The 18,047-nt window shown below is 44.8% G+C and overlaps 1 protein-coding gene across 1 annotated transcript in view; it reads right to left on the reverse strand.

The window, feature by feature from the left end:
- Positions 1–6,554: 6,554 nt before the first annotated feature.
- The window catches only part of LOC139375197 (kinesin-like protein KIF26A), a 139,075-nt gene continuing 127,582 nt past the window's right edge, over positions 6,555–18,047 (reverse strand). The window contains exons 12-16 of the mRNA XM_071116764.1: positions 14,448–17,724; positions 13,291–13,484; positions 9,470–9,493; positions 8,983–9,133; positions 6,555–8,790 (exon numbers count right to left, since the gene is read on the reverse strand). Coding sequence (XP_070972865.1) covers positions 8,606–8,790; positions 8,983–9,133; positions 9,470–9,493; positions 13,291–13,484; positions 14,448–17,724 — 3,831 coding nt within the window. The 3' untranslated portion in view covers positions 6,555–8,605. The remainder of the gene's footprint in view (positions 8,791–8,982; positions 9,134–9,469; positions 9,494–13,290; positions 13,485–14,447; positions 17,725–18,047) is intronic.

Here is an 18,047-nt window from a genome sequence, read left to right on the forward strand (position 1 = left end):
GTCAGTATGTGTCCATCTTGGACACCTAGCTGGTCAGTCAGGCTGAGTGACACTGCTCTGTTGTCGGCTGCCACTGCCAGCTCCCTGTCAGAAGTGAACAGAACTGGGATGTGTGTGTGTGTGTGTGTGTGTGTGTGTGTGTGTGTGTGTGTGTGTGTGTGTGTGTGTGTGTGTGTGTGTGTGTGTGTGTGTGTGCGTGCGTGCGTGCGTGCGTGCGTGCGTGCGTGCGTGCGTGCGTGCGTGCGTGGCTGTTTTATGCTTCTGGAGGTGGACGGACACAGCAGCTTGCCAACGCTCCCTGGTCAAACCATACGAGGCCAACTCATCCACTGATCCACGTCCAGACGTGGGGGGGCTTTCTTCATGAGGCTACAAGATGTATCACTTTATGGCCGGTGCCAAGATTACAATCTATTTTGCCAATTATCTCTATTATATTCCCATTGCCACGTGACAGAGGCCTAGCTCAATGCTTTACCCTCATCTGGTCATGCTCTGCATAGGAGGATTCAATAAACAAGGTTAAGTGTTAAGTGATAGATCACTCCGGCTGTCTCCACGGGAAATTCATTCCCTTTCACATAATGATTAGGTCTGGCTTTGATTTGGTGCCTGTAGTGTTATCTGAACTCAATGTCAGAGTGTTAGACCTTTATGTCTATACACCCAGAACTTACAGCCCTTACACTAAATCTTATGGGACCCTAGATCTTAAAGCCCTATTTAAGAGCGCAAGTGGACTCACTAATGTCATCTGTTTTGGAGAGCAGGGACAGGGACAGGGAGACGTGTGAGTCTTACATCTCCCCAAGCGTTTGATAATTTAAGGACTTTTTCCCAAACCAGCTTGCTTTAATTACGTTAATTAAGTGGCGACATTTGGTCAAATGTATAGTTTTTCTTGAGAGAAAAGGCTTGGGTTTAGACTGTGCAATCTATGTGATTGCAGTCAGAGCAGTAATTCCAATGCCCAGGGCAGCTCCAGCTTCCAGGTACCCCAATAGAGCAAGGGGACTCATAAATCAATTTTTTCCAACTGGTCAGTGTTATCTACTACATTGATAGTGACAGAGACAGTCAGTGCTGCTGTTGTAAACAACTCATTGGGGTATTCCAATCTCATGTATGAAATGGTTACATTCAGTCACTCCTGGGCCGCCAGCTGGGTAATTTTCTTCTAAACGAACTAGGAAATACAGAGAACACACTGTTTCTGTCATGATTAAAAGCTGCACCTATGTTGAAGTGACAGAGAAACACAATAGCGTAGCATCAAACATCAGTGGGTAAGTTAGTAGAAGACATCCACTGGAGGGGGTGGGGGGGGGGGGGGTGAGAGAAAGAGATGGAGAGAGAGAGAGATCAAAATGTGCTATAATTGAAGTGGGACACTATTAGGATACTTTTTTTGAACAGTTCAGTGTGAGGGGGAAAATCCTTCAATTTGTTTTCAGATGACAGGAAAGGGAAAATCGAAGTTATGATTAAACTTTTTTGAGCCGAGGGGTGAGGGAGGAGGGCCTACTTGACTCTTCAATGAACTCATTTTTATTCTCATAACATCCGACTCCCTGCGCATATGAGAAGAGCCCTGAGGCAAAGAGAGCAGGGGAAGACTGGGTCTAGTGGGCCAGGAGCCCACGGACTCAGCAGCCATTAGTACTCAGCGGCAGGCCTGACCAACTGTCTCCATGTAGACACAAAGCACTTCGCTCAGAGCAGTGGGAAACCGTCCGAGCTGTCAGGGGAATGAATGACTTGTCACAAGACACTCACTTTCCACCAAACAACTGCAGGCTTAGATTTCTTATCCAGTGTAAATGAAAGTGTGCTGTGTAAAATCAGTAAACTATAGTTATAAAGGTAGAAATGTCAGAGCATAGAAGGATTAAATCAAAGTATCCAGTACTATACATCAAATCAAATCAAAGTTTATTGGTCGAGTACACAGTTTTGTAGATGCTATTACAGATGCAGTGAAATGCTTATGTTTCTATCTCCAACAGTGCAGCAATATCTAGCAATACAATAACACTACACACATAATCCCAATGTTTAAAAAAATAACAAGAAATTAAAACATCAGAACGAGCAATATCAGAGTCCAGAATATATATATATACAGTGCCTTGCGAAAGTATTCGGCCCCCTTGAACTTTGCGACCTTTTGTCACATTTCAGGCTTCAAACATAAAGATATAAAACTGTATTTTTTTGTGAAGAATCAACAACAAGTGGGACACAATCATGAAGTGGAACGACATTTATTGGATATTTCAAACTTTTTTAACAAATCAAAAACTGAAAAATTGGGCGTGCAAAATTATTCAGCCCCCTTAAGTTAATACTTTGTAGCGCCACCTTTTGCTGCGATTACAGCTGTAAGTCGCTTGGGGTATGTCTCTATCAGTTTTGCACATCGAGAGACTGACATTTTTTCCCATTCCTCCTTGCAAAACAGCTCGAGCTCAGTGAGGCTGGATGGAGAGCATTTGTGAACAGCAGTTTTCAGTTCTTTCCACAGATTCTCAATTGGATTCAGGTCTGGACTTTGACTTGGCCATTCTAACACCTGGATATGTTTATTTTTGAACCATTCCATTGTAGATTTTGCTTTATGTTTTGGATCATTGTCTTGTTGGAAGACAAATCTCCGTCCCAGTCTCAGGTCTTTTGCAGACTCCATCAGGTTTTCTTCCAGAATGGTCCTGTATTTGGCTCCATCCATCTTCCCATCAATTTTAACCATCTTCCCTGTCCCTGCTGAAGAAAAGCAGGCCCAAACCATGATGCTGCCACCACCATGTTTGAATGTGGGGATGGTGTGTTCAGGGTGATGAGCTGTGTTGCTTTTACGCCAAACATAACGTTTTGCATTGTTGCCAAAAAGTTCAATTTTGGTTTCATCTGACCAGAGCACCTTCTTCCACATGTTTGGTGTGTCTCCCAGGTGGCTTGTGGCAAACTTTAAACAACACTTTTTTATGGATATCTTTAAGAAATGGCTTTCTTCTTGCCACTCTTCCATAAAGGCCAGATTTGTGCAATATACGACTGATTGTTGTCCTATGGACAGAGTCTCCCACCTCAGCTGTAGATCTCTGCAGTTCATCCAGGGTGATCATGGGCCTCTTGGCTGCATCTCTGATCAGTCTTCTCTCCTTCTCCTTCTCCAGGTCTTGGTAGATTTGCAGTGGTCTGATACTCCTTCCATTTCAATATTATCGCTTGCACAGTGCTCCTTGGGATGTTTAAAGCTTGGGAAATCTTTTTGTATCCAAATCCGGCTTTAAACTTCTTCACAACAGTATCTCGGACCTGCCTGGTGTGTTCCTTGTTCTTCATGATGCTCTCTGCGCTTTTAACGGACCTCTGAGACTATCACAATGCAGGTGCATTTATACGGAGACTTGATTACACACAGGTGGATTGTATGTATCATCATTAGTCATTTAGGTCAACATTGGATCATTCAGAGATCCTCACTGAACTTCTGGAGAGAGTTTGCTGCACTGAAAGTAAAGGGGCTGAATAATTTTGCACACCCAATTTTTCAGTTTTTGATTTGTTAAAAAAGTTTGAAATATCCAATAAATGTCGTTCCACTTCATGATTGTGTCCCACTTGTTGTTGATTCTTCACAAAAAAATACAGTTTTATATCTTTATGTTTGAAGCCTGAAATGTGACAAAAGGTCGCAAAGTTCAAGGGGGCCGAATACTTTCGCAAGGCACTGTATATATATATTGTCAGATATATGTGTATAGGTGGCAGGGAAGTCAGGCGCAGGGAAGTCAAACGGAGTGTAAAATGGAGTCTTTTAATAAATGTCCAAGTAACATGCTCCATAACACTAAACAGAAAAATTTATATAAACAAATATGGGTACGAAGACCCGTCACACACCTATACAAACAACACTACACTGACAATAAACAATCTCTGACAAAGACATGAGGGGAAACAGAGGGTTAAATACACAACAGGTAATGAATGGGATTGAAAACAGGTGTGTGGGAAGACAAGACAAAACCAATGGAAAATGAAAATGGATCAATGATGGCTAGAAGACCGGTGACGTCGAACGCCGAGCACCGCCCGAACAAGGAGAGGCAACGACTTCGGCAGAAGTCGTGACATATATATATGTGTGGATGTTGTGTATGGACAGTATATTATTGGAAAAGGTGTGTACAGCAGTAATTATATAGGATGAGCCATGACTAGCATACAGTATATACATATAAAGTGGTAAAACAGTATGTAAACATTATTAAAGTGCCCAGTGTTCAATGACTATGTACATAGGGCAGCAGTCTCTAAGGTGCAGGGCAGGGTACTGGGTGGAGGCCGGCTAGTGATGACTTTAACAGTCTGCTGGCCTGGAGATAGAAGCTGTTAATCAGTCTCTCGGTCCCAGCTTTGATGCACTTGTACTGTCTCTGCCTTCTAGATGGTAGCGGGGTGAATAGGCCTTGCCTCAAGTGGCTGACGTCCTTGATGAGCTTCTTGGTCTTACTGTGACACAGTGTGTTGTAGATGTCTTGGCAGGCAGTGTGCCTCCGATGATGCGTTGGGCTGACCGCACTACCCTCTGGAGAGCCCTACGGTTGCGGATGGTACAGTTGCTGTGAAACAGTCCGACAGAATGCTCTCGATGGTGCATCTACAGAAGTTTGTGAGGGTCTTAGGGGCCAAGACACCGAGGATTTTGAACTTTTCGACCCTCTCTGTGGGTGGGAGCGTGCTCTCTCTGATGACTTTGGTTGTCCACAATCAACTCTTTCGTTTTGTTGATGTTGAGGGAGAGGTTATTTTCCTGTCACCACACCGCCAGGGCTCTCACCTCCTCTCTGTATTCTGTCTCATCGTTGTTGGTAATCAGGCTTACCACTGTTGTGTCGTCATATGGTGCCATATGGTCCCTACCTGTAATATACTTATGCTAAAATGTGTATTCTATTCCACTGAGTTATTTACTTTATGTTTGTATTCTTTTCCTGTATTATTTCTTATTGTTGTTGCATTGTTGAGAAGGAACCTGCAAGTAAGCATTTCGTTGGACGGTGTATCCCATGTGCATCCTGTACATATGACAAATAAAACTTGAAACATATGGTACTCATCACCAGGAATCTAATGTGCAAGAGAGTGGGGCACTTCTGTTCACCATTGAGAGCTCCGAGTTGGCCCTCCTTCCCTCTGAGTCAAAGAGCACCCAGACCCAGGGCGGGTAAAGGCAAAATGCACCCGTGGATTTGATTAAAAACACAGCAACCAGCTTCTCCTGCCAGGCCACCAAATCATTCTACTACGCTTTTAATCAAATTAAATGAACAGGGAGGAAGCAAGATGGTATCACTCAGCATGGTGGACTTCAACATCTCCACTCATCTACGAAATATTGCACACCAGGAGACCTGGCATCACACGGAGTAGAAAACCATATATGATAGAGGCATCATTAATCTTGCTGCACCTCTAATATCTATTTGATGGCTGCATATTTCATTCTTGTCAAACTCCCTCCCCAAAAAGTTTTATTCTTCATAAATCATTGCACAAAAATGCTTACATATGCACCTGGGAGATGAATCATCACAAGCAGCTCTTTGGTAGCATTAATCAGATGGGGAAAACTTATCTGTGGGAACAGGTTGTTGTTAAATATCGCTGTACTGCTGTACTGTACTATCATACTGTACTGTCTTTGGTAAGGCCTTCATTACATTCTCCTCAATCTAACTCGATGACATTCATATCTAGTTGGTTTGAGGATGGTTATGGGTACCAATATCTAATGTAGCAGGCATAAAATAAATGCCTGAAACTAGATCCCCTACATACTGGTCTTGACAAGACGAAAACAAACTGTCATGGATGGTTCCCTTCTGCACTGTTCAACCAATCAAGTAGATATGGAGGAGTTAAGATGGAGTGAAATGGTCCCTTCACATCAACAGTATGTGCAAAATGCAACCTCAGGAGTATGAAGATATGCAGAAACTGCTTCTCCAATATAAATACCCAATCACGTTTTTAGGTGATGTCATGGTGACGTTGGCTAGCTAAACTCATGAGCAGAAACACGCCATTGACTTGAATCTAAAGGGGGGATACCTAGTCAGTTGTACAGCTGAATGCCTTCAACTGAAATGTGTCTTCCCGCATTTAACCCAACTCCTCTGAATCAGACAGCTGCGGGGGGATGCCTTAATCTAGGTTGTGCCTTTAGATTGCGAGAAAATGAACGACTAAGGAAGATGTTTCACTTCTCTCACTGACTTCTCTAACTCCAAACGCCAGCCTGGTTTGCTTGGTCTTGCGATGTTGCGCCTCTGGGTTTAGAAAATCTGTGGTGTCGCCTTGTTAAAGTCCAAAAGTAGAAGTTGCGTCACAGGCTCTCTTTTCCCCTGAAAACCGGAACATCCGGATGTTTGGCAGAGGCTAGGATACCAATGACCAACAGGTCATGTGGTTTTGAATTATGTAGGCCAAACATAATGGTTTATTTCAAAAGAACCAGCGAAGGAAAAATCATTCCAAGTCAGCTATAAGAAGAAAGACTTTATTCACAGAGAAAACTCAACACGAGCTGCCATATCATACATTTTTACACAGGGTCAGAAAATCCTTTACAAAAACCAAAGACATTAGAAAATATGGGTTTTGATATGAAATATGACATACATCAACTTTCTTGAAAAAATGTTTTTGTTTGCTAATAGTCATGAAACTAACCCAGCATGATCGAGAGCCAAAGATATTATAAAAATCAAAATGGTAAAAATGGAATAGAAATCATTCTTACAAATGAATAAAAAATCTCATGCAGCATCTTCAGAAAGGGCCTGAGGGTATATCTTTGTAAGAGGAAAGAAAACAAATGACTATTTTAGTTACATAAATCAAACACATCAAAATACAACCAAATCCAGTTTCTTACTCTAGATAACCAAAACCAGTTCATCTTCTTTGTCCACACCATTTTCAGAGAAGTGATTAAAACACAAACATTCTGGCAGCTACATACAGCTAGTTGATTGATTGTATTTGCCAAACAACGTCTAAATCTGATGGCGGCAATTTCTTCACTGCATGTAAACACGGGAAACTGTGGTTTCTCACGGCCTTTATTTAGGACACTGTCCTCTTGGAGCCTATCCTAGTCTTTGATTGAGACATCCGGTTAAATTAGTAAAGAAAGTAGAAGGTTGGAGAGAAGTGCTATCTGTGTAATATGTGTAGCTTTGAAGCATAACTCAGAGAGGGTTCTGAGTCATTGCAAACTGTCTGTGCTCTTGATCTTAGTGCTTTGTGGAGGTTAATCTTATAGTGGAAGTGAGAATGTTGGAATGCATAGAACCAAGGCTTGGCACCACTTAAAAGAGCACTCCACAAAATAGCCATAGAATGACCCTTGCTTGTGGCATCTCATCTATGCCCTTTTGTTTGTGTCAGTAGAACCCAGTAGAGGCCCATCTAGGGATAAAATAGGCGCACTGACTAGCACCTCTGTGCCTTGGGAATAATACTCAGCATTCTTCCCCATCGCTCTGGGGGTACAGGGAGGGTGACAGAGGTCTTTCAGGTTGACTCTGGACACCCCTAGCACAGAGCACTGGGGAGAGCCAACTGTCACACCCATGAATCATGGCGTACACACAGCCTGTTGGGAGCAGGTCCTGTATGTAGACCCCTCTGATTGATGTGTTCTGCCGTTGCCACATCTCCAATTAAATAAACAAGGGCAAACACATCTCCACCCCACATACCACATACTTTCCTCTCCCCTTCTCTACACCTCCACCATCACCCATCTCAGCACCTCCACTGGGGCCCCTTGTGATCAAGGCAACTGGAGGGAAGAAACATTTACTCAACCCTGCTAGCTTTCAGCTGGCAGTGGCTGAGTGATAACGGTAAATTGAGTCCTTGACAAGATAACACATACCTGTTTTAAAAGGTAGACTACTGAACCAGAAAGATAACATAAGGCGCAAGAGGCTGGATGAACATGGGCAAAATGCTGACTGAGGTTGGTTTGAAACATGAGAAAAGGCCAAGTTTGGGAACGCAATAACATTAGCTTATTGCTCTTCTTTTTTGTCTTCTTTTTTTACCTAGAAATTATATTTTACACACAGCATAATCATATAAATACACTATACAATGCATATAAAATAATTATTTCTTAAAAGGAATATGTTCAGGGTTTGCTTAGGTATGCTGGTTATGATACTAGCACCATACAAAAAATAATGACTCAAAATAAGTCGAGTGAAAAAGGCACTTCCGGGTCTCGTTGAATGACTCTTGGGTAAATGATGGCCTCTCTCCCATCATGCTGGAAAACAGAAACTGTTGTGTCTGTGCACACACTTAACTCCCATTCCAACATGAACATGTCCAGAACGAGGCACTGCAGATAAGTCGGTTCAGATCTCCTGTCTCCATGCAAAGACACCCAAACCGTTTGTCTCATCTTTTGTCTTTTTTGTTTTTCTTGTCACTTCATTCCAGCAATAACTATGAACTGGCTGCTACATTTCATAATTCTTCCGTTCTCACTTCCTTGATTCTCCATCTCTTCTTTTGCTCATTGTCAGACTTCCACTTCTCGCAGTCCCTCTTGAGTGTTGGGCGGTGATGCCACACTGATGTCGAAGCAGGTCACCATCATGACACGTGACTTGCATAGGTTGACACAGAACTCCAGCTCCTCTGTGACCTGACCCAGGGCCTGCAGGTACTCCTGGGACTCCTTGTCCAAATCCTGGTCCACCTCAACTGGAAGAGAAGAGACAGGAGAGCAGAGGAGTAAAGTCCTGGTCACACACAATCAACTGAAAACTGGAAGACAGAATCAAGTTAACTTTCAATAGGAAGATAACTTTCTATTTTTGTACGGAATATGAATAATAAAAGGGTGTACATCTCCATATGCCCCAATCCTAGTAGAATAATGTAGCAGACACTCACACTCTCCTATCCACTTGCAAGGGTCCATCATCAGCAGGGTCTTGGTGTCCTCTAGCTCTTCCTTAAGTGCCTCATGTTTGACCTTCAGCTCCCTGATCTGCTGCTGCCGCCGCTCCAGAACCTTCAGCTTACTGTTGAAGTACAGCAGGCCCTGAGAGAGAGAGAGAGAGAGAGAGAGAGAGAGAGAGAGAGAGAGCGAGAGAGAGAGAGAGAGAAGTGAGTGATTGAGGAACTGTTTGAAATAAAGAATAATAATAGTCATTCACTAGCATTTTTGTTGCTGCTGAAAAATTGCAGGATATACAGACACAGTCGTGTGTATTACCATTTCCTGTCACAATAGAACAAACCTAATTTGAGATATGTGCATGCAACTCGAACAATCCAATTACTTCCTGTTCTTCCCCTCTTAACCCTTACTCCAAACTATTCCCCAACCCCCATTAAAGTATAATCAAGCCTCAGCCATCCAGCAAAATCAACATACCTTCTCAACATCCTGGAATGGCTGCTAAAGATGAGAAAAGAGAAGAAAATAAAATACATATTGTAAAAAATATGCTTGTACTCTAGAGAGAGTAATGATCTCACAGTTAGAACTCAAACAAATACAACACACAAACATGCATGAATATACAGAATCCTAAACCCTGTATACTGTATGTAGACAGAAAAAGCCATGTGCACACAAATAGACATCTGAGAATACAAGCACGGAAACCAGCCATGATGCACACATTGCATGGTATTCCAAAACTGGCCCGGGAACAGTGGGGGATGTGCGAGGCAAAGCACTTCATTACCAGCCATTCAGCCAGTGATGGTTGGGAAAGACAAATTGAAGATCATCTTTTCCTAATTGAAACTAAATCAAACCACCATCCAGCTGATTTAAAATCTCTTAACAAATTCCTGTCTGGCTGCCTCTAACTTGTGGGAGCAGTTAATGACCCGTGGCAAGTGGAGCCAGCCATAAAGAGCCATCAGGCAGCCAGGGATGGGCCATGGTGATGGCTGATAGGGTGTGGGGATGTAGAGGGGGGATGCACATTCATCACACATTCCTGGACTGCTCTTTCCACCACCACCACTCCATCCCCCTCTGTCAATCAGCACCAGCAGTGAGCCCCAGCGATCAGTCATATATAAAGCAATTAACCCCAGACAGTAATTGCCTCCTGATCTCTTCACATTCCTGGTCACACAGACACATAAAGACTTTGGGATTCACCATTGGCCAGAATAAAGATCAAACATCTCAGATGCATGTTTTCACCTTGTTCTTTAATAAGAACCTGAGAAAGAGTGAGCTAAGACCTTCCCACGATGTCATGCCTATGGGCCCGACTCCACCAGGGGGCAAAGGGAGGCTTAACACTCTCAGTTAAAACTTGTGCCCCTCAGTTTTAGTTATGTCCTGATATGAAAATATAAAAAATTATTGAGTGACAGGTTGATGCAAAATCTGTATCTCCACTGCGCTGTGTCAGCACAGTGAACAGAGTGTGCCGCGGTGTGTGCAGGGGGGCTATGGAAAGCCACTGGGGCAGTTAGGTATGACTCCTTTGGGTTTCCATAAAAAGCGGGGAAAACACTTTTCATCTGTGGTAGGCTAAGCGAATAACGTAATACGCCTCTACCTGTAATATTTGATTTTGATTTATACGGGCGCGGTCAAGTTTACTGTTGAAGCTGCTTCACTCAACTCTGCCTCACGCCCTACCACGACAGAGTTTAGTTAGCTTATTAGCTAGCTGTTAAAAACATTAGTGTTTTTAACCTTAGCCTATTTAGCTAGCTCACTGCCACGATGGATATCAGAAATTGCCTTCGCCAATGTACCCACACAAAGCCAAAGTGTAAAATAATATTCTTGGATGCTGTCAGTGGTGAAATGTCAGAACGATTCAGAGAACGCAACAGCCAATTGGTGAAGGCCTTGTGTGCCCTTGACCCAGAAAGCCATGACATTCTAGATTGAAAATGTTGAAACCACTGCTAGATCTAAGTAAAACCAGGCTGTATCACAACCGGCCGTGATTGGGAGCCCCATAGAGCGGTGCACAATTGGCACAGCGTCGTCTGGGTTTGGCCGGTGTAGGCCATCATTGTAAATAAGAATTTGTTCTTAACTGACTTGCCTAGTTAACCTTTTTGTGATAGGTGGCAGCATTTTCACTTTTGGATGAATAGTGTGCCCAGAATGAACTGCCTCTTACTCTGTCCCAGATGCTAATATATACATACATATTAGTATTACTATTGGATAGAAAACACTCTAAAGTTTCTAAAACTGTTTGAATGATGTCTGTGAGTATAACAGAACTCATATGGCAGAAGAAAACCTGAGAAAAATCCAACTAGGAAGTGGGACATCTGAGGTTTGTAGTTTTTCAAAACTTGGCCTACCGAATACACATTGAGATATGGATGAGATTGCACTTCCTAGGTCTTCCACTAGATGTCAACCGTCTTTAGAAACTGGTTTGAGGATTCTACTATAAAGGAGGGGCTCATGAGACCTCTTTGAGTCAGTGGACTGGCAGAGAGCCTTGGTCTCATGACGCTCACTCCCGACAGAGTTACTTCTCGTTCCAGTGCTTTTCTGAAGACAAAGGAATTCTCCGGTTGGAATATTATTGTTGTTTTATGTTAAAAACATCCTGAAGATTGATTCCATACATCATTTGACATGTTTCTAAAGGACTGTAACGGAACTTTTCGAGTTTTTGTCTGGACGAAATGCTCGCGTCTCATGAAGATGCATTACTGGGCCGAACACGCTAACAACAAGTGGCTATTTGGACATAAATGATGGAACTTTATGGAACAAATCAGTCATTTATTGTAGAACTGGGATTTCTGGGAGTGCCTTCTGATGAAGATCATCAAAGGTAAGTTAATATTTATGGTGTTGTTTCTAACTTAGATTCCAAAATGGCGGATATTCCTCTGGCTGTTTTGGGTTCTGAGCGCCGTTCTCAGATTATGCTTTTTCCGTAAAGTTTTTTTGAAATCTGACACAGCGGTTGCATTAAGGAGAAGTCTATCTTTAATTCTGTGAATAACACTTGTATCTTTTATCAATGTTTATTATGAGTATTTCTGCAAAATCACCGGATGTTTTGGAATCAACACATTACTGCACGTAACGTGCCAATGTAAACTGAGATTTTTGGATATAAATATGCACATTATCGAACAAAACATACAGTGGGGAGAATGTCATGCAATAAAATGCAAATGAATGACTTAAAAATCATACAATGTGATTTTGTGGATTTCTGTTTTAGATTCCGTCTCTCACAGTTGAAGTGTACCTATGATAAAAATTACAGACCTCTACATGCTTTGTAAGTAGGAAAACCTGCAAAATCGGCAGTGTATCAAATACTTGTTCTCCCCACTGTACATGTATTGTGTAACATGATGTCCTATGAGTGTCATCTGATGAAGATCATCAAAGGTTAGTGATTCATTTTATCTATATTTCTGCTTTTTGTGACTCCTATATTTGGCTGGAAAATGGCTGTGTGTTTTTTCGACTTGGCTCTGAACTAACATGTTGTGCTTTAGCTGTAAAGCATTTTTGAAATCGGACACGATGGGTAGATTAACAAGATGTTTATCTTTCATTTGTTGTATCAGACTTGTTAATGTGTGAAAGTTACATATTTCTAAAAAATATTTTTGAATATCGCGCTCTGCCTTTTCAGCGGAATGTTGTCGAGGGGTTCTGCTAGCTGCGCTAGAAAGGTTAAATTAAGGTTCAATAAAAAAAAATCTAAATCTTGGTGGTATAGCCAGTGATGTCATTTCAGCAAAAACCTAGGGTATGAAATGGCAAAATGACTTCCTTAGACACCAGCATAGGTTTTCAAAAGCCTCGCTTTAGCATGTAGGGTGCTGTCCATGGTGCTGATAGAGTGCAACAATTTGTCACTTCTTGGTCAAAAGCACTCTATGGTCTCTGTATTTTAACTTTTATGTTTATTATGGTATTGGGTGACATAAGCAGACTTTAATATAATTAAAATGCAAGAACCCAAAATAATTTTGCCCCCTCACCGATTTCCACTGCCCACTTAGTCACTTTATCCTGGCGCTGGGTCTTCATGCCTGACTTCAACGTAGCACATTCAGAATATTGCTGAGATCAATGTGACACATGCAGACTACTGCTGAGCTTGACATTGCTAAGCAGCATGTACTGTATGTAGTGATGAACTTAAACCTAATGACTAAAATAAGTGGAGTAACAGTATGGGGAGCTTGTATTACAGACAGTAAGCATGACCCTTCACTCACCTCAATCAAGTCCTCCTGTCGTCGCCTCTGGAGCCGTTCCACATCGTCGATCTCGTACACCTTGATCTCGAAGGGTTCCTTCAGCGGTCCTGACATGGGCGGGAGGTCCACCCACTGGCCAGCTGTGCCAGCCTTCTTCCCCAGTGACGAGGTGTCTGGCAGGGGGGCCGGGATGAGCCGCCTCCGCTGTAGCCCTGGAGAGACAGAGACACAGACAGACAGGCACCTCAATTACTGCTGGAAATATACAATGGGAATATCTGCCAGGGCCGAGCTGTACAGCTCTATCTATTAGTAAATATGTATGAAGCTGAGACTGAGATGTAAAGAGATAGCAGGCTTTACACAGGCCTCCTGAGCGTGCGTTTGATTGCATATGTATAAGGCTTTCACCACTGTCTATTTTAAATCTCTACCAAACAATATAAATTTAAAAGATTGACTGCATAAATCTAAGAGAGCTGTAACAAGTGGAAGTTTCTGCTGCTGTTCAAGTTCAAAGTCATCTAATTTCTGCTGAATCAGAAAGGTGACAAAACCAACTATAATAATCACATTTTAAAAAGTTAAATTGAAGAGGTACACGATTTCCTGGGGGGTTTGGGGAAAGTGACAGTTTGTCCTTGATGTTGTTTGAATATTCTGTGCTATACTTCTCTGGCATACTGCTTCATTCAGTAGATCTGTATAATGGTATTTCTTATTTCAGATGGGAACACCACTCAGTCTGCTTTCAGCATGACACATCTAGTTAAAGTCAACAGCAGTGAACCTTGACCCTTAACAACCCTTAACAAGAGATTGTCTAAGCTGATCTGCACAGCAATCAGGGGTATTTATAGACATGCTGTATAACATTTAGACAATAGGCTTTATTGAGGAGTGATAGAAACAGTTAGGGCTTATGACCTCCATGAACAACCTTCTCCATTATTTAACAAGTGGACTGTTTGACACAGTTGCTTGTAAATAACAACAAAGACAGGGCTTAAACAAGACAACTTGTAAAAGGACCTGAGTAATGCTTAGGATTTTATGGAACTTTCACATTTTTTAATGCCTCAATTAATTCCCAGACTAAACCTACAGTATGTTGTTGTTCAGGATATTATCAGATAGATCATGCATAATGATGTATACAGATTCAGAGCTATTACCATTGCGTTTCTTGGGGGATTTGGATGTCCTGGGGCGGCCTGAGGAGGACATTCCACTCTCACTCATTGAGTCGTGTGCAGAGGAGGCGCTACCTGTGGCCTCGCTGTCCCGGATCATGCTCTCATAACCACTGCTGCCCCCGCTGTGGTAGAAGAGGGCTGTGCGGCCCATAGCTGGGGGCAGCTCTCCACTCAGAACACTGCTATTGTCACTGCCATGGCCACTGCTGTAGCGCTGCGGCCTCCTGGGGGCTGTGATCTTACTGTAGGGGGAGGGCAGCATGGCCACGGGGGACTTGTCATCACTCAGGTTCACCCCACTGTCATTACCACTGTCAGAGTCCCCTGAGCCCCTCAGGTGTTTGCCTGATGTGCTGCCTGACGCCAGCTCACTGACCCGGCTGTTGGCTGCCCGCATAGCATGCTTGGTGCCCATGATGGTCCCCCGGCCAGGCTTGCTGCTGACGGCCGCCGTGGCTCGCGGGGCGGAGGTCTTGCCAGTCGGGGGAAGGTTGGCATTGGGGTTCCTGGTTGCTGGAGCTGCCAGGGACTTTGTGGAGGAGCTCAGGCCCTTAGAGTTGCTCGCTGACAACGAACGGTCCTTACTTCCATTGACCGCTCCTAACGCTCTGGGGTTAACACTACCTTTGACCTGCCCAGGTTTACCTAGAGCACCTGTAGCACAACAGGGGGAAGTTGGGGATGTAGCAATGGGAGAGCTGGTTGAGTTTGGTACACCGAATCTGGGAATGGATCTGCTGGACTTGCTGCAGCCCAGGGTGGCTCCACTGTTTTCTCGACTGAGAGTGGGCTTGGAGCCCACCATGGACATATTGTCACTCCTTTCCAGAGACATCTGACTGCCGTAATGCTGCCGACTAGCATCTCCTCTGGCCCTCAGACTGGATGTGGCTTTGGCCGGGGTGTAGTCACCTCTGAGGCTGGAGGTTTTGAGGCTGTTGGAGTTTACTCTGCAGCGGATCTCTAGCTCATCCTCTGACACCGCCCCTCTGGTAAGTTTGGGCCTCCCTGCTTCACCGTACGCAGACTTTAAGGCACTTTGGGGCAGTAGAGGCCTGTTCTTCTGATCCAGACTGGACTTGCGCACTGGAGGTGGAGGAGGTGAGGTACCACCAGGTTTGGGGAGCATGCTGGCTTGCTGCCCATTTGCCTTTCCATTCTTCCCCAGAGAGGAGAACTTGAGAATGTTGGTTGTAGTGGTGATGTTCTGGGTTGTGGCCTTGGTCTCTGGGGAGACGTGGATGACAGGCACAGTGCCCAGGGTGGTGGCCCCTCGTCTGAGCTGAGGCATCTTGCTTGGGGGCTCCGCTTTCTTACTGGTGGACTTCTCACAGCCGTCCACCACCCTCTGGGCTGAGATTGAACCCTGCACCTTGGGTGGGCGAGATACACCATTGCTGTTGACAACACCAGCTTTGCGGCAGGGAATGCCACTTACTGGGGTTCTGGGGAGCTTGCTGGTGGCGCTGGAGTCTGGAAGCTGAGGTTCAGAGTGGTTGACGATGCGCTGCCAGGGGTCCTCCTGCTTGACTTCCTGTCTCTGTGGTTCACAACTGCTGCTACTACTATAGGCTATTAATGAGGTAGGTTTCACTTTCCTGGGAAGACTGGAGTGGACTATGTAAGGGCCCTGGGAAGTTTGGGAGGAGGAGCTGAGAGAGTTAACTTTAGCTGTTTTGGATGGGAATCTGAGGGATCCTTTGGTTGACTCGGGAGACAGAGGGCACTTTGTCAGGGACAGTTTGCTGGATGCTGTGCTGTCACTGTCCAGATCAGAAAAGCTAAAGCCACTGTCGTTCAGGGAGTTCTTGGCATCCCTTCGGGATGATTCACAGTGGAACATACCCAGGGAATCCAGGTAGAAGGTGCCGTCTGGGCCGATGTGCTTCGTCTGTGGGAGGAAAACGTCTGCAGAGTGTACCCTTTTACTCTCCAGAGTACAGACGCTGACCTCGCTGAGCCAGGAGCTGATGGACGAGCCCCTGCTGCCCACACACACAAATGAGTCATCCTGTAAGGGGGTGAGCACCTCGATGTTGACCTCTGCACCCCCCACAGCAGATGTGTAGGCGTCAAACTCGTCGTTGATGCTGCTGATGATGCTGACGGGCCGGGAGCCGGAGGCAAGGGCCTGCAGGGAGCAGTCGCTGTTGAAGCTGATGATGCTGGAGGGCCGCCCGCTGTCTATGATGCTGCCAATGGAAAGCTCCTCCACCACAGTGAACACCAGCTCATCCTCTCCGTTCAACTCCACAGGCTGCTGCAGGGTGACCGTAGCCCGGAGGATGTCCCTGTCCAGGCACCTCTCTCTCAGGGTGGAGCGTAACTGGCACACCTCTACAGTACCCCTGGTCTGGGTCCTATCAAGGAAAGGGTCCCCAGACTCCCCCTGCTTTCCAACCTGATGGCTCATTCCCACGGGGGGCATTCTAGTGGGGGACCTCTCCTCTGCCTCTCCGTTGCCCCTGCGTGAGTCTCTCTGCTGTGGGGGAGGGGGAGCAGGCTTGGGTAAGGGCTTCTTGTTGAAGTAAACCTTCTCCCGTACTACTGGCTCAGAGGCTGGCACCATGGCCATACCCTGTTTGATTGGGCTTGCTCTGCTTTCTGATGTCATTACCTTCTCACCATCAGCACTTGTTCTACATATGCTCTGTGAAACCCCTCTGGAATGTTCCAGTTTAGTCTTAGAAGGGCTGATATGGGGACTACTGGATGGAGGAGTGGCTACAGATTTAGGAGCAAGTTTAGGTGATATGTTCTCCTGGGAGGAGGAGGCTTTAGTTACAGTCTTTGGGGAAACAGAGCCAGGGCATTCCTTTGCTTTGCTGTCCACCTTGGGGCTGGCCTGACTTCCCCTGCCCTCTCCAACAAACGCTGTAGGCTCCTCGCTGCCGTCGATACACTCCAGGCGCTCCTGCAGCTCAGCAAACGTGTTGCACTTGAAGAAGTGATCCCTGTCCAGGGGACCCTCCTTCCCAGATCGCTTCCTGTTCAGGGAGGGGATGATGGGAACGAAGGTGGGGGGGCCCTCATTGTCACTTAGCTCCCGGTCTGAGATGGTGGCGCCCCCCGGCCCAACATAGATGACGGTGTCACAGGACTGTTCGCTGCTGGAGGAGTAGTCTGGGTCGCTGAGCAGGGAGGGCAGGTCTGGGTCCAGGGCCACCGTCCGGGGGTGGAAGGGTCTGAGGTGAGGTGGCCGACGGATCCTCCCCTCCTCACAGGAGCTCTCCCCTCCAGAGGAACTGGATGCATACTGCAACACAGAAACATACAGAGACTTACAAAACAGTGTATATAGGAAATGTGCTTAGCACATGGATGTGCTACATACTTAGACTTTCTGCATAATTCACATGTTCAAGACATAACATTATTACTTTAGGACTTATTGAAAAAGTCTATATAATTCTCTCCACCATTTTCCCATTTCCTGCTGTAGATTTACAGTTAATTCAATCACATAATGAATTCACGGTGGAATACAAATATAAATTACTTTAAAATTGCCAGTCAATACATTTAAAGGTTACATGTGAACATCAATAGGCACACTGAAATGAATGTCAATAATATGAA

Source organism: Oncorhynchus clarkii, chromosome 19 (assembly GCF_045791955.1).
Source record: "Oncorhynchus clarkii lewisi isolate Uvic-CL-2024 chromosome 19, UVic_Ocla_1.0, whole genome shotgun sequence".
NCBI lineage: Eukaryota > Metazoa > Chordata > Actinopteri > Salmoniformes > Salmonidae > Oncorhynchus > Oncorhynchus clarkii.